The 20360-nt window shown below is 45.8% G+C and overlaps 1 protein-coding gene across 1 annotated transcript in view; it reads right to left on the reverse strand.

The window, feature by feature from the left end:
• Window positions 1-4327: 4327 nt before the first annotated feature.
• The window catches only part of LOC146855863 (vomeronasal type-2 receptor 26-like), a 107571-nt gene continuing 91538 nt past the window's right edge, over window positions 4328-20360 (reverse strand). Inside the window, exon 2 of the mRNA XM_085651182.1 lies at window positions 4328-5250. Within this exon, the coding sequence (XP_085507308.1) occupies window positions 4328-5250 (923 nt within the window). The remainder of the gene's footprint in view (window positions 5251-20360) is intronic.

Consider the following 20360-nt stretch of genomic DNA (forward strand, 5'->3'; position numbering starts at 1 on the left):
GAGCCGTCTCTGACTGACATCAAGAGATCGGTTAGATCTATAGTCTCAGGTTATCCCTTGTTCCTGGCAGGCCATCTGAAATGTTTTAAGGTGGTCATCCCATAGCTGGGCGATGGGGAATTTCCGGAGTCCCGTGGTTTCCTCCCGAAGGAGCACCGTACTCTCCGCTTGTGCCCAGTTGATGAAGGAGGCTTTCCAGTGTCTAGTGTGCGGGGGGTCGTGGCCTTCCAGTGTTTAGTGAGCAAGCGCTTGGCCGTTATGAGTCCCATGTCCCAGAAGCGTGCCTGCACTTTGTTGTTTTTTGTGCGCTTATACAATCCTAATATGCATGTCTCCCATGTGCGTGGCAGTTGCACGTCAGTGTCGCGCGCGAGTAATGTCAATATGTCGTCCCAATATGCCCGTATATCAGGGCAGTGCCACAGCATGTGTAGGAGGTCTGCTCCCGGTAGCGAGCAGCGCTGGCAAGCTGCGTCCGTTAGTGAAAAGTATCTATTTATCTTGTCGGGCGTGAGGTATGCACGTTGCAATATGTAGTATTGTATAATTTTGAAGCGGGGATTACGTGGGATGTTGGTCGGGCCAGCCAGGATCAATGCCCATTCTTTATCTGTCCAATCTCTTCCCCTGTCTGTCGCCCATTGTTCTCTCAGCAGTAGTGTGGATGGTTGCGAGTGTGCCTGTAGAGCTTGCGCTAGCCAGTGTATGATGTGCGAGCCGTTGCCCATGACGTGCAGGTATTGTATAAAGCTGTGCATCGGGAGTTCTTCTGTGATGTCGCCCCAGGAAGTAGTAAGCGTGTGTGTAGTACATGCTCAATGTTCTCTATGCTGATGGAATGTTTATTCACCTATGTTCTCTAGTGCCTGGTGAATTCTAGGTTCTCTTCCAAGGCAGTTGCTGTTGGCTTCTGTCGTGGAGAGTCCGCTCTTGTGTTTGCTCCTTACTTAATAAATCACTCTGCAAGAAGATGCCTGTCTACTACTGTCTATTTATCTGAACTAACTATAACGGGGGAATTTCATTGGTTTTTTACGAGTGAAATGTCCACCTAACATTAACCTGTGTGAAACCTATGGTTTTTTAAGTGAATTTGAAAGGTTTTTTAAATGCTAATTTCTAACTATAACGTGTGTGAAACCTATGCTTTTTTAAGTGAATTTGTACGGTTTTTTAAATGCTAAGTTATGTATTTATAAAAAAAAAATTTTCAAGGTTTTTCACCGTGCGCGCACCGTGCGCGCACCCCGCAATTTTTTTCAAAAATATTTTTAAAAAAATTTCACCCTTGGGGGTCCTTCTGTGACCCCCTGACAAAGGCCAGGGGGTCAGGAACTCTCTTCCCTGCCCCCTTTTCACATTTTCCACCTTTTTTCCACCTTTCCTTTTCAGTGCGACAGACAAAATGGCGGCCGACACTTCCTGATTTCGACCGATTCGAATGTTTACTGACATCTATCAACCAATCAGAATTTCGCTCGCGCACAGCACCGTGCGCGCACAGTGAGCGCACGGTGCGCACGTATAGATATTTATATGCTTTTAAATGCTATTTTCTCAGGAAATAATGAACAGATTGACACCAGACCTGCAAAAGGCACTTCCCTGACCTGACGACTACCTCTCTGCCAAATTTCAAGTAATTCTGTTCAGCCGTTCGGGCTGTACCTTCGACTAAAGGTCCTATGGAAAAATGCATGGGGAAAACGTGTTTTGGGACTCCCCTTTTTTCTTGGCCACCCCTAGACGAATCACCCCGAGACTTTCAGGGTAGGAGCTGAGCGGAGCGCCCCATTAGTTTTGAAAATTTCGCGAGGATTCGTCAACCGGCGCCAAAGTTATTCAAAATAGAATTTTCAGATTTCCTATGGAAACACGGTCCTAACTATAACTATCTACTGGCGACCGCCAGTAGATAATATATATATATAGGTATGTACAAATATGAAAAAGCACTGGAACTTAAAATCTGGAGAACAACGAGCATTACAAGAACTGCGAGTAGATCAAAGGAATATCATTTAATGCTGTTAGGCTGGAAAGATCAAGGCCTAATTGACTATGATGAATACTCATATTTTAAAATTGATCCTCCCATCATACTCACAATTTACTTTCTGCCGAAAGTTCAAAAGTCTATTTCTAAACCACTAGGAAGACCAATCGTCAGTTCCAAGGGCTCTCTTCTTGAAAATACATTGGAATTTATTGATATACTCTTAATGAAATGTGTGACCTCTTTACCATCATATTTAAGAGACACTATGGACTTTCTTAAAAGATTAAAAAAATCAAATGGGAAGAAGGTTACTTGATGGCAACAATTGACGTCACCTCCCTTTACACATCGATCGTCCATGATGTGGGAACTGCTGCTGTCAAACACTTTTTAGACACAAGATCGGTAAGATACCTCGATGGTACCTCGATCACTCTGTGATGTTGTTGGACATGCTGACATACTGTCTCAATCACAATTTATTTCTCTTCAAAGGTGATCTTTACAATCAAAAACAGAGGTCAGCAATAGGGACATCTTTTGCGCCCACTTACGCCAATCTTGTCATGGCAGCATGGGAAACAGAATTTCTGAAGCTGCCAGGCAGCCACAATATAAAACTTTGGAACAGGTTCATAGACTATCTTTTTGTGATATGGGGTGGAAGCCGTATTGACTTCGAGATATTCATCCAAAATCTGAACATCAACACATATAATCTCTCCTTTACATCTATGATCAGTGAGTCTAAAGTAATCTTTCTGGACGAAGAAGTTTTCATACATAATCTAAAAATTTGTACCAAGATGTACAGGAATTTACATTTGCCATCCTGCGTTTACTCTGCCTGAAAAAATGTGAGATGTCTGCTGGCCGGTGCACATTTCTATTCATTGGCAGGAACCATCGTCATGGCAGTTCCTATCAATATAGGAAACATTTGATGTATGTCTCCATCAAACATGACGATCAGCTGTCAAAGGTTTCCAAATTGTTTTATGTTTTTTAAAACAAACTAACAAAGTGGTAGTTTGTTTTTATAAAATGAAAAAATAATAATCATCCCGACATTATGGGAGTGTTCTTCCGTGGTGTGAAATGTGGATGTCATTTTATTTTTTAACTGTCCCTCACCGCTAGTATATACCTGATGGTTAGGTGGAGTAAATAAAGGCCAACCAACTGCGCAGTCTAAGTAGTACACATGATCGAATTGCTTACCTCTGATGGCCTATACCCAGCTGGGCCATCAGAGGAAGTTTTATACCAACAGAATAAAGTTAACTCCATCAGTGTAAAACTTGCAGTCCGCTTAACTCAAAATCAGGTGAGCGAACCATGACTGGTGGACAGAGTTCTCTGTTGCTGTTGCAATGTAAGATCTGTGTGACAAACCCTAAATCAGCTCCCAAGGGACATCAGTATTGACACTGCAAATCTCACTGAGTTATGCCGTGTTGGTCAGTCTCAAAATCTCTGGATGTTGCCGTAAACACTGACCACAGCTTCAGGAATCACATAACATAGAAGGAGAAAATGATGTTGCGCCAATTGCCTCTTATCTGCACAGTGACGACATTTAATTAGAATCCGACTTCAAAGCTGTCCTCAAAGCATTGATTCTGTCCACTTACTTCAAAGGCATTACTCTGCTGTTTGGCACCCGAAGACACTCCTTACTTGCCTGAAGCACATCTTACCTTCTGGGACCAGTCAGATCACAGGTCTTGTGAGCAAAACAATATTAGCTTGCCTGCCGTCAGAGGAAAACACTAACAACCTCCGCCCGCCGGAATTACTTTCAGAGACCTCCTCCATTATATAAAAAGAAATCAATTCCGACCAACCAATTCAAGTATACCACAGTATCTAGCAACACCTACAGCAACATCCCCTGTTTTACAACCATAAAGTGCAAGATGAAGCTGTGACATCAAACATTCTCCTGCACTCCACCAAGGGTCTGTAAGGCTCTACAGATCCGAATCTGAAAGGTCCACTTCATTATTAACACCTCTCTTTACTGTATTTATCCAGTAACTGGGCTGCCTATGAGGAAAAGGGTCAATATACTACTAAACGTATTCCTCTTTATCTGTTGCCCAAGTTATCACTCTTGAACAGTGCTTCCGCTCAACCCCGTTTATTTCCCCAGTGCCTCTTCTTTGCAGTACTCACTCACAGTTGTGCCCCAACTCTCTTTTATCCTACGCTCTTGTACAGTGCTCTGTTGTTCACGCTTTTCAAATTACATGCATACTTACCTGCACCACTAGCACCACAGATCAAAATATTATCAAGATCGTGCACCTGACATTTCATAATAATTTATTTAATTTTGAACTTGGATACATGATTTTTTCCAGCAAATAGTTTTCCAGCAATTATTTTAGGATGTAAAAGTACAATGTAACATTTGGGAAGAAATATACAGCCCAGCACTCCGGCACTAGAAGAAAGGATAGCAAATATTTCCACAGCCACCATGTACTTCCCCTTTGTGCTGAGGTACGCCGGGAGAAAGGAAGACCAGACACTGAGGAAGATCATCATACTGAATGTGATCCACTTAGTCTCATTAAAGCGATCTGGTAGATTTCTTGCTTTAAACGCCACAACAAAACTGAGGCAAGCTAAGAGACCAAGGAACCCCAACATACAGTAGAAAGCACTCTGTGAGTTTTCATTACATTCCAGAAAGATGTTTTCCACAGAGTCCTTCATATTGAATTCAAGGAAAGGAGGTGAAAACAGTAACCATGTTATACAGAGGAAGAGCTGTGTGGATAAACAGGCGAGGATTATTGAAGATGGAATCTTGACTGGCAGCCAGCTCCTGTATTTACTGTCTGGCTCCCTAGCTTTAAAGGCGAGAACAACAATCAAAGTTTTAGCCAAGATACAAGACTCACATAGTGAGAAAACAACACCAAACACCATCTGGCGGAAAATGCAGCTCCTGTTCTCAGGCCTCCCAATGAATAGTAGGGGGCAGAGGAAGCAGAGGATGAGGGAAATGAGGATGAGGTAGCTGAGGGTTCGGTTATTGGCTCGGACAATTGGGGTCTCTCTGTGTCTGACGAATACAATGAGCACAGTGGCTGTGGTCAGAGCCAAGACAATGGCAACAGCAACTAATACTGTGCCAAGGGTCTCCTCAAACCTGAGAAACTCTACAAGTTTTTTAATGCATTCATCTCGCTGAGGGTTAGACCAGTGATCTTCTGGGCACTTCAAACAATTTCTTATACCTGGAAAAATTGAGAAAGACCCAATTAGCACATTTAGGACATTCCAACAAGTGATTTCACTTCAGCAATTGTGTCTGTCAATAATACACAATATTCAGTCATGCATACTACTTTCCTTCTATTGGGTGATTCTAATGTGTTGGTGGAGCTCCCTAATAAGGCTCAGCCAGCAAAATCCTAGTAATATTACAGCTTCAGCAAAGGCTCCCCGCCTGCACAAATCCAGAAGCTCAGATATTCAAACTGATTTTTGCTGCAGTGGACCTTGTAGTACTTAAAAATATTGCTCCTAAGGTCTGGACCGACCATTCCTAATTCAGTTTAGGATAGAGACAAGTACGAACATGGTTTGATCCAGATGAATAGGCGACCTAATTTGATACGATCTTGGGCGAAGTTATCAGCCAATGACCGTACAGTCACACTAAGAACTAGTACATTTTCATTGAGTCTCGTCCCGCGTCACCAATACCAGTGACAACTGAACGCACTTATGAATTGCACGATCGCACAAGAATTGGGTCTCCTGATAGGTTTCAGGTTCCTGATCAACGTTCTCATTCTTCACAGGAAACATCGGTCTCACAGTCTGGTGGAGGTGAACGTGGCAGAGGTCGGGGGCCCCACAAGTCACACTAAGAACTAGTACATTTTCATTGAGAGAGGGCCCAGTAAATATTGATTATAAGAACTATTCTAAATGTTGTTTCTTCAGCCATCAGCACTGCTTTCCCTTCACACTCTTCAGTATAATCGGGTTTGACTATCTCTCCCTTGGTATGATGATTAACTGAGGATAGCCAAAATTGGCACCATAAGGTTGGAAAGGATCTGGTGAACTAACTACACCTCGGAAACTAAACTAAATTTTAAGGATGAATGAAAAGCTTACAAAACCAGTCCTTACCCGCAAGGCAAATATTTCCATGATTTTAGGAACTTGGAACACCTTGAAAGAGATATTCTTGATCTCAAGCTCTTTGTTTTTTCTAGCTTAAGCTAATCATACCTTTGAGTATACTCAGCAAGTGAATAATGAATTGTCTAATTTTTTTATGACAACATCTCTATGATTGGTACGAACATAGTAGCCCCTCCTCCTGGCTTTAATAGCTCAGCTAGTACACTTTATCCAGATATAAATAGTAGCTTGCCATGGGAAGCTGAGGTGCCTATGCTCTTCAGATTCAAACAGTGTACCCCAAAGTTGTTTTTGGATTTGGCAAACTCAGTTACTTCTGGATCACCTCTAGAAACTTTTCCACCTGGGTTCTCAAAAATAGTGGCCGTTTGCCTTGCAAACCCGCTTATGAACATTTGCAGTACATCTATCATAGATGTGACAGTACCAGATGAGTGGAAAAGGGCTTACGTTGAACTATTACTGAAAAAGACCATTGCCGACCCTTTCATCTTGAGCAATTTTTTTCACCCTATATTTTTGCTGCCATTCCCTGTAAATATTTATGAGAAATGTATCAACACTCAGATCTGTAGGTATCTAGAACAGTAAAACATCTTGGACCCACTATAATCTGGCTTTCGCCTTGCTCATTAGCTGGAAATGGCCTTAGTATATGTCTTGGATGACCTTCGAGTCTCAGCAGCCATTTAGGAACATTGGTGTTGCTTAACAGGCCTGCCACCTTCAACATGGTGTCAAAAGACAAATTACTTTTAAAGCTGGCTGAGGTAGGCATTTAAAATTTAGTCCTCCAATGAATTAAGTACTATTTGGAGAATAGATATCATGCTGCACACCTCTCTCCATTTTGTTATGAGTTGAAGGTCTTATGGCAGAGCATTCCTCCAGGCTGTACTGTAGTGAAGACAGGGTTTTGCCTGCACACATTGCTATGTTAGCATAAGAAGTTAAACACCATCTTGCCGCTTTGCTGCTTTTGCACACAACACTACAGGTAGCTGTTATTATAAGTAAAACTGCGTGTTTGTTTTTCTTCACATGAGACCGGTCTGTTTTTCACATCCCTAGACGTGCACGGCGACCTTAGTCTGCACACTGTGTGCAGAAGCCGTCAAGGTCAAATAACAATGTATGCTGTTGAATTCAGGTTGATCGGCCCACGCTCTAGACACAACAAGCACACAGCTGCAAATATCTGAAACTCGGGTGCCTTTAATATTGCATTGCATGCATGAGACTGACACACTTGGAGAAAACCTTTCCATACACAGAGAGCAGTGCTGATCCTGTGATGTGATTCACCTAAGCTGATCTTGGAGGTACGGGGTTCCCCACTCAAACCTAGAGACCTTCTATTATTATTATGAAACTAGCTTATTAGCCAGGGGAGGGTGGTACAAAAGGTATTATTGGACCTGTTTCCACTATCATTGTAATATGGTTTCTCCCTTTGTTTTTTATGGTATTGTAACAATGCTGATGGTTTTATTTCTAATCATTTGTTTGCTTATGTTAGCCAAAGTACTGCACCTCAGAGCACATAGCTAAAAATAAATATTTTAAACTTTTCCGTGTCTCTGATTACTCACGTTGTGGACTGATATAAGAACAATAATGAAAAGGTGTTCTTGATTCCCACCATTCCTGAAAGTATTCTAAGTCACTTGTTCTGGGTTGTCTAATCATTGGTAGCTTCAATATGATACGGAGAACGAATGAGACACTGATGCTAGTCAGATAGGGGTTCTAGGTAGTGAGGTGAGCTTTTTGGTACACCACAATTCACTGAGGTCTTGGTTTCCTGGGTATAGTTCTGTGCAGGAGCAGATTCCCCGCAACATGGCGCACCTAACGTTTTGGTCTTATGACTGAGACACCTTAGTACTGGTTATATTTGTCCACGTCACCATCACTCTTGTTTCCGGTTAACGAGAGTGACATTTTAAACCTGCCTATATATTTGACTTATAGGTTCATTCAAGCTTGACAATTAAGGTTTCATTTTGAATTGCTATCCCATTTTGTGCTACGGTTTAATATAGAATGTTTTTCTTCTCTGCGTCCTTATGGCTGAAGTTGCTATTGCAGCGCATAGTCGCACACCTCTCCGGCGTCATTTGACGCAGTTTGGGGTGCCAGACGATGGAATGTCTATCATCTTTGTAGTGAGTGCCGATGCATCGTTCCCCTATGAGATTTTTTACTCTTGGGTTACTTTTCCGGAGGTGAATGCGGATGATAAGACGTTTCACTCAATAACTCCTACGGCAGTTCCAGCTATTTACACGCCGTATAGGATGCAGGAAAATCCAATTTCTGCTTGGCAGCATCGTATTTGGTTCAATGGTGCCCTCCCCCACACCGTAACTCTGGTTTGGTTAGGTCCCTTGTACATTCCTGGGGCCACTTGGCCAGTCTTGGCCGGGTTCACACCACATCCACGATATTTTCTAGCCCCGCTGGATGACTTACATCAACTCCAAACCGCCTTGATTGCGGTGCATAGGGCTTTAGTGCAATACATCTCTCGCAATGTCCAGGTGGGGTCACCTGGGGTTGCAACGCAACCAGTTGGACCGGCCGGGATTACTATTAGTCCCGTCATGGTTAATTCGGAAATGGCAAGTGTTGAAATATCGCGCACTCCCGTTTAATCTCTGAGTGTGTTGAATTTTAACAAGTAGTGGCGTGCTGCTAGAGGAGCGACCCCTAAACCAAGGTCGAAGAAATAACAAGAGTTGCACTATCCCATCCAGGGTGGTGTCCCTCTATGCGCACAGCGTTGTGGGGTAACAAAGTTACCAATTTTCGTTCTGGTTAAACCAAAGTTCATTTATTCATGATTAGAAATTAGAAATTCATTGTTCCGTGTAACAAATTATCACATGTTGTGTCAACAAAGGTGCTGGTGGATATCCTCTATGCATTTCGGGTAAAACCCTTCATCAGGAGGAATCCTGTAAACAAAAACAGGAGATAATGTTGCATGTCCCCTCATAGGATTTAACTTCCACTTACACATTAAAGCGTTAACATAGTTAAATAAGTGAAAACATGTACCATCCAAGATATCAAGCTTCAAAAAGTGCACGAAAGCATATCAAGAAACGCTGTTAAGGAGAACTACAAAGGCGTATTAGAAATTGCACCCAAGCTATCCGGTGTCTTTTTTGAAAATTTCCGGCGTGTGAATCGTGCTGTAAAATAGATACGATGATAGCGGCGTGTTAAATAGATACGTGAATGTTATATGAAGTATGCGTGCCGAGATCAAGTGAGATAGTCCAACACGTGTACAAAGTAAAGCATGCAGTGTTAGCAACATAAGCCATAAGATAGAACCACGCACCAAAGTCGATTGAGATCGTGACAGTTACCTCAGTTCACCCGTTCGAATGAGCATATCCAAACTGCTCTGATCCGAAAAACCGTTAGTAAACGTGTAGCCATGTTAAGTATGCGGATAGTGAACAAAGAAAAAAGACTCTAATAGTGGCGGCCATCTTAGAATAGGAAACATGTAAATTGTCAGAACATGACAAAAAGCAATAAACAATGACTCGACAAGAAACCGAGTTAGTACAATGTAACCAAGGCAAAATACATAAAAGTTGAAATAATAAGTTGTGGTCACCAATGTAAGATAAAAGCTAAAAAACGGTGTTGGAAAAAATTAAATAAAGTTGTAAAGAATCAAATCAAAAAGAAAAAGAAACATGGATGGAAAATACATGTAAGCAGAAAGGTTGAAGATGGGTAAAGAAACAGTGGAGAAAAAAATAACATTTTAAACATGAAAGATGTATATAAGCTTTTGGGCATTCTTGTGGGCAACAATTCAAAGTCAAATAAAGCAACTCAGTTCGAGACGATCATTCAGTCCAAGGGGTACCATGGAGTTCATTTTGTAAATCCAAAAGGTCTCTCTTTGAATCAGAAATTTTCTGTTGTCACAACCTTCCCTTAGCGGAACTGTTTCACACACTAGGAAACGTAATTGACTGACGTTGTGTTTGTGTTCATTAAAGTGCACTGCTACTGTCGAATTGAGATTGTTGTTGCGGATGTTGCTTTTGTGTTCGTTTAATCGGGTTTTCATTTTCCTTTCGGTTTTGCCAATATAAGGCAAGCCGCATGGGCACTTCAACATGTAAACAACATTTTTGGAATCACAAGTTGCAGAAACGAAAAGTTTTATGTTGTGACCTTTAGTTGGATGTTGTATGTTCGTGCCTGTAATGATGTTATTACAATTCCCACAATTGTGGCAAGGTATAGTACCCTTGTATTCAGAAAATGGCTGTGAGGAGCTTGTTGATTTTAATACCTCCATGAAATTTCTACTCCTTTCGTAGGCAAACAGTGGTTGCTGCGAAAAGATCTGATTGAAGTCAGATTCCATTTGTAGTAAAGGCCAATGTCTAAGAATGGATTTCCTGATGTTAAAACTTTCTGTTGAGAATTTTGTAACCATAACCATTCTCGTAGCTGTATCTGAGGCTGTTGGTTGTTTTTCCAACAACGTTCCCCTTTGTTTATTGGACGATTTGTCAATGGCTGTTGTCAATATTTGTGATGGATAACCTCGCTTTACAAAGCGTCGTTCCATTTCCAAGGTTTGTTGGGTTAGTTGTTGGGGTTCAGAGATGATTCTCTTTATCCTGAGAAATTGGGAAAATGGTAGATGTCGTTTTAGAGAAGGTTGATGAAAACTCGAGTAGTGTAACAGATTGTTTCTGTCTGTGTCTTTCCTGAAGAGTGTAGTTTGAATGTGATGATCCACGATGTAAATGTGAACATCTAGGAAATTTATGTCTGTTTCACTGATGGTAGAAGTGAACTTGAGTCTATCGTTGATGGTGTTAAGATTCGTAATCGCTTCAGTCAGTATGGTTTTCGAACCTCTCCAAATTAAGAAAATGTCATCAATGTAGCGAACAAACAGTAACAGATGATTCTCCCATGGTGTGGTGTGCAAAATGTGATCCAACTCAAACTTGTGCATGAACAGGTTAGCGTAGCAAGGTGCTGCACAATTTCCCATGGATGTTCCATTCAATTGAAGAAAAAATTGGTTGTTGTGAGAGAAATAGCTGTGATAAAGTGTAAAGTGTAGAAGCTCCATTAGAAAAACCTGTAAATCATGAGAAATTTGTGATTGTAGAAGAAAATGTTCCGTGGCTTCTAACCCCATGTTATGGGGAATTGAGGTGTAGAGGGAAGTAACATCTATCGTGCAGAGGTACATATCCGTGTCCCACGGGATGTTGAACTTGAGAAGAATGTTCAGAAAGTCTGTTGTGTCTTTAACATAGGTAGACATAGACTGCACGAGAGGTTGAAGATGTCTGTCCAGGTACTTGCCAACTGGTTCGTGAAGTGAGCCTCTAGTTGAAACGATGGGCCGCATAGGAATACACTCTTCAGGAAAGACACAGACAGAAACAATCTGTTACACTACTCGAGTTTTCATCAACCTTCTCTAAAACGACATCTACCATTTTCCCAATTTCTCAGGATAAAGAGAATCATCTCTGAACCCCAACAACTAACCCAACAAACCTTGGAAATGGAACGACGCTTTGTAAAGCGAGGTTATCCATCACAAATATTGACAACAGCCATTGACAAATCGTCCAATAAACAAAGGGGAACGTTGTTGGAAAAACAACCAACAGCCTCAGATACAGCTACGAGAATGGTTATGGTTACAAAATTCTCAACAGAAAGTTTTAACATCAGGAAATCCATTCTTAGACATTGGCCTTTACTACAAATGGAATCTGACTTCAATCAGATCTTTTCGCAGCAACCACTGTTTGCCTACGAAAGGAGTAGAAATTTCATGGAGGTATTAAAATCAACAAGCTCCTCACAGCCATTTTCTGAATACAAGGGTACTATACCTTGCCACAATTGTGGGAATTGTAATAACATCATTACAGGCACGAACATACAACATCCAACTAAAGGTCACAACATAAAACTTTTCGTTTCTGCAACTTGTGATTCCAAAAATGTTGTTTACATGTTGAAGTGCCCATGCGGCTTGCCTTATATTGGCAAAACCGAAAGGAAAATGAAAACCCGATTAAACGAACACAAAAGCAACATCCGCAACAACAATCTCAATTCGACAGTAGCAGTGCACTTTAATGAACACAAACACAACGTCAGTCAATTACGTTTCCTAGTGTGTGAAACAGTTCCGCTAAGGGAAGGTTGTGACAACAGAAAATTTCTGATTCAAAGAGAGACCTTTTGGATTTACAAAATGAACTCCATGGTACCCCTTGGACTGAATGATCGTCTCGAACTGAGTTGCTTTATTTGACTTTGAATTGTTGCCCACAAGAATGCCCAAAAGCTTATATACATCTTTCATGTTTAAAATGTTATTTTTTTCTCCACTGTTTCTTTACCCATCTTCAACCTTTCTGCTTACATGTATTTTCCATCCATGTTTCTTTTTCTTTTTGATTTGATTCTTTACAACTTTATTTAATTTTTTCCAACACCGTTTTTTAGCTTTTATCTTACATTGGTGACCACAACTTATTATTTCAACTTTTATGTATTTTGCCTTGGTTACATTGTACTAACTCGGTTTCTTGTCGAGTCATTGTTTATTGCTTTTTGTCATGTTCTGACAATTTACATGTTTCCTATTCTAAGATGGCCGCCACTATTAGAGTCTTTTTTCTTTGTTCACTATCCGCATACTTAACATGGCTACACGTTTACTAACGGTTTTTCGGATCAGAGCAGTTTGGATATGCTCATTCGAACGGGTGAACTGAGGTAACTGTCACGATCTCAATCGACTTTGGTGCGTGGTTCTATCTTATGGCTTATGTTGCTAACACTGCATGCTTTACTTTGTACACGTGTTGGACTATCTCACTTGATCTCGGCACGCATACTTCATATAACATTCACGTATCTATTTAACACGCCGCTATCACCGTATCTATTTTACAGCACGATTCACACGCCGGAAATTTTCAAAAAAGACACCGGATAGCTTGGGTGCAATTTCTAATACGCCTTTGTAGTTCTCCTTAACAGCGTTTCTTGATATGCTTTCGTGCACTTTTTGAAGCTTGATATCTTGGATGGTACATGTTTTCACTTATTTAACTATGTTAACGCTTTAATGTGTAAGTGGAAGTTAAATCCTATGAGGGGACATGCAACATTATCTCCTGTTTTTGTTTACAGGATTCCTCCTGATGAAGGGTTTTACCCGAAATGCATAGAGGATATCCACCAGCACCTTTGTTGACACAACATGTGATAATTTGTTACACGGAACAATGAATTTCTAATCATGAATAAATGAACTTTGGTTTAACCAGAACGAAAATTGGTAACTTTGTTACCCCACAACGCTGTGCGCATAGAGGGACACCACCCTGGATGGGATAGTGCAACTCTTGTTAATTCGGAAATGGGCAAGCGCCCTCAGAATAAGGATGATATGCCTTATTGGCTAATATTTCCAAATTCTACTCCTGTGGAAAAACACAGGATCCTTACCATTAGTTTGCAGAAAGACTTAGTCCCAGAGGTAACGGATTGTGAGAACTGGGGTAAGGTGTTTGCAGCGGTAAATACGAAGTGCTTCGGCACACCGTCTATGACTTTACTGCCCTCCGTGATTAAGCGTGTTCAGGATGAGCAAGGTCCGGAGGCGGCGGTCGAGTTAGGAATGAGGCTTGTCGGTGTGTTTGAAGTAGTTGCTGATCTCATCCTTGCTAACGTCAAGGGAGATGCGGTTAACTTTCAAGAGATCTAATGAGCTGCCCCTCGTCGCCGACGTCGATAAACCCCGGCAGTTACCAAGAATTATTGCGAAGGCTTATAAGACCATTGGCCGCAATATTTTAGGGGTTAAACCTTTTGCTAAAACAACAGCGCAACAGCAAACTCAGATGGTTAAGTCTACTAAAGACGACCGTCCAGCTTTTCCCAAACAAAATTGGAAAACTAAGAAACAGGGAAAGCAGCAACAGAAACAGGGGTCTCGTCCCGATTCACCAATACCAGTGACAACTGAACGCACTTATGAATTGCGCGATCGTACAAGAATTAGGTCTCCTGATAGATTTCAGGTTCCTGATCAACGTTCTCCTCGTTCTTCACAGGAAACATCGGTCTCACAGTCTGGTGGAGGTGAACGTGGCAGAGGTCGGGGGCCCCACAAGGACATGAGTAGCCCCTCCCGGCTGATGGTAAAGGCAAGCAAGACGACTTTGCATGTCAACAACCTCCGTTTCAGAAAAAGAAAGTTGCTGCACTAACAGCGAGGTATGCTACAGATAGTGAGAACACAGCTTCGGAACCTGACATGGGCACTAACGCTGCTAGACAGCACAGCGGAGGTTACAATAGTGCGGCAAGCTCTGCGTCCATATCTGAAGGTGACAGCAATTGACACGTTTATTACTGTAGAAACTGCTGACACTAGAGTGGCTCCCCCTGAAAGACTATATGAAATAGTCCTTTTAATTGAAGGTGACATACAACGTACCATAAAAGTGATTTTTTGGAAAAATCTGACCTCTACATATGACATTTTGCTAGCAGAGGTGGACTGGCCCCCAGCTTTTGTTTTGGCCGCTCCCAGAGGGGAGGAGGTAATGCTCCCATCTTTCACGCACACAGTGCCGAAGGAGCAAGCTCAGAACTTTGCAGAAGAGTGGGCACAAGTGCTTGCTCCGGCGTTGTAGCATACTCAGGTTGGGTGGGATAAATTGTCGCCAAGCTATGAGATTCCATTACGGTCTATGCCACAGCCACAGCCACAACCCCAAAATCACATGCGTCGAGAAGCTAGATCTCACGTCGCAGAAATCCTTGAACAATTGGAATATCAAGGTGTAATTGAAACATGTGTGTCACCCATGAATAATCCTCTTTTCACTGTAATAAAACCTGATGAGTCATACCGCCTAGTTTTGGATTATCGGCATTTGAACTCTCATTGTCGAACGTGCGTGGTACAAAACACCCACAGTTCTGCCCTCGTTGATAGTCTTGTGAGAAGACAACACTTGACATCTCCAATGGCTTTTATAGCCATAACCTGTCCTCTATTAGTAGTCAATGGACAGCCTTTACTTCTGGCAGCAAACAAAAACAGTTTAAAAGATTAGCCATGGAGGAGGAGCCTAGCGTGCAACCAAGATGGCCGCGTAGGTGCGAGGCTCCCGAGGACCTCCGCAACCTCCTACATTTATCCTGTATTCATCCTGCCTCGGTTGAGGGGACTGTGTTGGTGAACCTGAGCTGAGGTGGTACCCGTTTCCCGTTCTCAAATCGGACCTCGGGTGCCGGAGTGAGCACCGATTGAAGTTTGCGGCCTTCTTCTCTCCGGACCCCGGATTTGCGCTGGGGGGTGACCTGGTGGCAAAGTGAACAACAACGGTGGGCTGGGCCTGGCGAGTCGCGTACCCCGCACTTTCGCTTTCACTTTTGCATCCCCTTGCCTTCTCTGCGAGTGAGATCGCGGAGCTCTTTGTGTTGGGGTGGCCTCGCTGGGGGACCCTGCCTGCCTGCCGGCTGTGACCCACCCCGCCGATCTGGGGTGGCCCCCCCCGGAGCTCGTGGCCCCGATTGCCTGCCCTCTACGGCGTCGCTGGTGCGAGTGTGAGACCTGTGGCGATGGCCACGAAACAAGATGGAGATCGGTCAAAGACTAAGTCGACCCGGCGCGGCGCCGTACATCAGGCCAACAGCATGGACCGCTATACCCTCCAGAAGGGATCTCCCGGCGGACCGCACAAGTCCTCTGAGGGTCCTTCTGATGCCCCGGACTTGCCCACGGATCTGACCCTGCAAGACGTCATGGGCGCCATTGCCGAGATGAAGGCCTCGATGGGCCAGCGGTTCGACACCCTGGCACATAAGATCGACGCGGTCCTCGTGGATGTTGGCCTGGTGAGGGCTGATCTCTCCAAGACCAACGACCGGGTTGATTCTTTGGCCCAAACCGCATCGGGCCTCACGACTGAGGTGGCGGCCCTACAAACGGAGGTGCGCCGACTTCGTCAGGCGAGTGCACTTATGGATCGGCGCCTTGAGGACTCCGAGAGTCGGGCCCGGAGGAACAACATCCGCATCATCGGGGTACCCGAGGGACGGGAGGAAGCGGCGGCGGATCTATTTGCAGAGGACCTGATCGCTACCCATCTTCAGCCTCGGGGACTGAGTAAATTTTTTGCCGTGGAGAGGGCCCACAGAGTTCCCGGGGGAAGGCCGAAGGTCGGAGCCCCTCCGCGACCTCTCATTGCCCGGATTTTCAACTTTCGGGACAGGGACGCGATCTTGCAAGCCTCCAGACTGCAAGGGCCGATTAAGCTGGAAAATATGGAGGTGAACTTTTACCCTGATTTTACCCAAGCGGTCCAAAAGCAGAGACTGAGCTTCCTCGGCGTCAAGCGCCGACTTCGGGACATGAACCTAAAATATGCCATGCTCTTCCCGGCCAAGCTGCGAGTGGAGGTAGATGGTCGCACGCACTTTTTTGATCGTCCCGAAGCGGCCGGAGACTGGCTGGACACTTTGTCTGGGGATCGTGATCGAGATGGTGGGGGGGGGCGGCGGGAGGAGACGGCCCACTGGATCGGGACTGAGGGGTTGATATTGGTCCTCACTCTGGACGACTATGATGCCACTTTCGACTAAGCGTCTGTCTTTGTTCTTTCCTCTCCCACGGAGGTTGTGTGGGGTCTAGAAGGGGTGCTCCTTCCTCCTCTAGGGGGTCTAGCTAGTTTCATTATATAGCGGCGACAGGCACACTGCAAGTTGGGGGGGCTGTCCGGGCTCATGCAGGGGTGCAGGGAGGGGGGAGTTTTGTTGGGGTGGGTGGGTTGGGGTGGGGTGTTGTTCGTTTATACCACAAGGCAAATGTATTATTGTGTTATCTCTAAAGTGCTCTCTGGGGGACGAGTGATGGCTTCTGTTTATGATGGGGGGTAGGGGACTGAGTTTGTTGTCCTGGAATGTTAATGGACTGGGGGACAGGATAAAACGAGGTGTGGTCCTGCAGTTCTTGAAGCGAATCTCGCCCAATATAGTTTTTCTGCAGGAGACACACCTCATTGGCAACTCCTTTCGTGCTATGAATCGACGGGGCTACCGCCTTGTGGCCCATTAGGGCTTCACGTCTGGTTCAAGGGGTGTGGGCATTATGGTTAAGAACTCGCTCCCGTTGGAGATTGATGAGGTGCTCCATGACGACAGGGGACGTTATGCGGTTTTGGTGGGCAGAATGGAGGGCAGAGTGGTCGTTTTTGTGTCAGTATATGTCCCGCCGGGGCTGCAGACGACCACCTTTGCGGACCTGGGGCGCCTCCTCCTTGGTCTTCCGGAGGGGATCCTAGTGGTGGGGGGGGATTTTAATGCTGTGGTTTCCGGAACTGTGGATCGTCACCCCCCTAGGGACCTCCCCCGGGCCCAGGCGTGGTTGTCTGGCCTCTTGGATACCTTGGGGCTGGTGGATTGTTGGCGTTTGAAACATCCCACGCAGCTACAGTACACCTTCCATTCCGGGGCTCATGGTAGTCTCTCACGGCTGGATTATGTCCTGGTTCCGGCGGCCCATGTGGGGAGGGTGGGGGAGGTGAGCCATTTGGCACGGGGTATCTCGGACCACTCCCCGCTCTTGTTGCGATTTGATATTCTTCCGAGGGGAGAGGGTAGGGTGGTCCCGATTAACCCCTGGTACCTGCGTGACCCCACCATTCGCGCGGAGCTGGTTAAATCCCTTAAGCGCTACTTTGACGAGAATGTGGGGTCTGTGTCATCGGCGGTCTCACTGTGGGAGGCGTTCAAGACGGTACTCCGGGGAGAGGCCCTGTCCCTAATTTCCCACTCCCGGAGGCGCGAGCAGGAGGAGGTGACCCGTGTTGAAGCTGAGATAACCGAGTTGGAGGGTGATCTAGAATGTGGGGTGACGGATGATAAATTACATGTTCTCCGACTCAAGCAAGCGGCCTATAAGGCCCTCGTCACGGAGGCTGCCAGGGGCCTCAGTAGAGAGCAACAGGGGAGGCTGTATGATGTGGGTGATAAGGCTGGTAAATTGATTGCGTGGCTGGACAAAAAGGAGAGAGCGAGTCGAGTTGTCCCTTTGATTGAGAAACAGAATGGTGTGTGTGTCACTGAACCGGAAGAAATTGTTGCCTGCTTTGCAGACTATTTCCGTGGGGTGTATTCCCCGGTGTCCTCCCGCTCTGAAGAGGATTCCCATGCCCTGCTCAGAGATATCGCGCTGCCTTCCCTTTCGGAGGAGGACAGAGTGTTGTTGGACGCCGCTCCAACCTCGGAAGAAATTGCCCTCGCCATACGCTCGGTCGCTTCCGGCAAGGCCATGGGTCCTAATGGTCTTCCCATCGAGTTGTATAAACTGCGACCGGATACGCTGGCGCCACATCTCCGTGCTATGTTCCTTGCGGCCCACTCGACGGGCTCCCTCCCGCTAGACCAGCGTCTGGCTACAATTGTGGTTATCCACAAGGAGGGGAGGCCGCGGGACCGGGTCACATCCTATCGGCCCATTTCGCTATTGAATGCGGAGCCCAAAATTCTTGCCAAAGTGTTGGCCAATCGGCTGGTCGGCGTAGTGTGTGACTTGATTCACCAGGATCAGTCCGGCTTCATCCCCCATCGCAACACAGCGCTTAACCTGCGGCGTTTGCATGGGGTGCTCGCACGTGTCCCGTTTATACGGGAGCCGGCCATCTTGGCGTCCTTGGACGCCACTATGGCGTTTGACACACTTGAATGGCCATATATTTGGGCGACGCTCGCGAAATTTGGGTTTGGCCCAGGGTTTATCAGTTGGGTTAAATTGTTGTACTCTGGCCCGCTGGCACAGGTGGTTGTGAACGGTAGAGTGTCGGCTCCGTTCGAGCTGGGCAGAGGCACGCGGCAGGGCTGCCCGTTATCGCCGCTCCTTTTCGCGCTCGCCTTGGAGCCCCTGGCGGAGTGGCTGCGGTGGCATCCTTCTATCCGTGGTCTCCGCTGGACCCCCGAGTATGAGGACCGCGTATCCCTATACGCTGATGACATTCTCCTGTACCTGGCTTCCCCACGTAAATCACTGATAGTACTGGTTGATGTACTGCATTCATTTGGCCATAACTCCGGCCTTGTCATCAACTGGGCTAAATCCTGCGTGTATGTTCTCTCCGGGGAGGCTCCTGTCCTTCCGCGGGGCTGTCCTATCCAGGTCGCCCCGCGGGGATTTAGGTACCTGGGTGTCTTCATTACCCTGGACGCGGAGGCCCGATATAGTCAGAACTTGCTTCCCCCCCTCCAGCGCCTGAAGGAGGATGTCGCGCGTTGGAGGCGATTGCCGCTCTCGCCGCTCGGCCGGGCGGCATTGTTTAAGATGATGTCTCTGCCGCGTTTCCTGTACGCTCTGCAGAACACAATGGACGTCGTCCCGGCGCGCTACTTCCGCGAAGTGGAGAGTTTGCAACGCCGCCTGTTCTGGGAGGGGAGACCGCGTATCGCCCTGGCGAAGCTGTCGCTCCCGTGGTATGACGGGGGGATTGCCCTCCCGGATATCAAACGGTATTATTGGGCCTCCCAGCTGGCTGCGATTAATCACGGCCTGTACGGGCCCGCTCTAAACCCGGCCTTTAGATGGATAAGATGTTACTGCCGGGTGGTGATTATAACCGAGCGCTTTACTCCAGCTCGCTCGACGCACGTCTGACGGGCCCCACGCGTGTCATGGTACGAGTGTGGCACGCGGCTAATGTAGCGATGGGGTGGAAAGATTGTTTGACCCGGGCGTCGCCACTATACGCATCTGAGCAATTGGGCGCCCTGTGGACCTCGAAGGGCTTCGAGAAGTGGGATATGATAGGCATCAGCAGGGTGGGTGATCTCTGGACTAGGGGGGGACTCAAAACGTTCGAGATGCTGCAGACGGAATTCCAGTTGCAGGACAGAGAGTACTTTCGGTATATGCAGATCCGTCATGCGCTATGCTCCGTCTTCCCGGACGTTGCCTCCATCCCGGAGTGTTCCCCTCTGGAGGACAGAGTGCTAGATGGACATGTACCGGAAAGCACGATTTCACTAATCTATAAAAAACTTATCAATGACCGCGCGGGATTGCTGACTAGCCTTCGTGAGGCATGGGTTGCCGATGGATTGGAGCTGGACG

Source organism: Triturus cristatus, chromosome 4_1, assembly GCF_964204655.1.
Source record: "Triturus cristatus chromosome 4_1, aTriCri1.1, whole genome shotgun sequence".
Taxonomy (NCBI): Eukaryota; Metazoa; Chordata; class Amphibia; order Caudata; family Salamandridae; genus Triturus; species Triturus cristatus.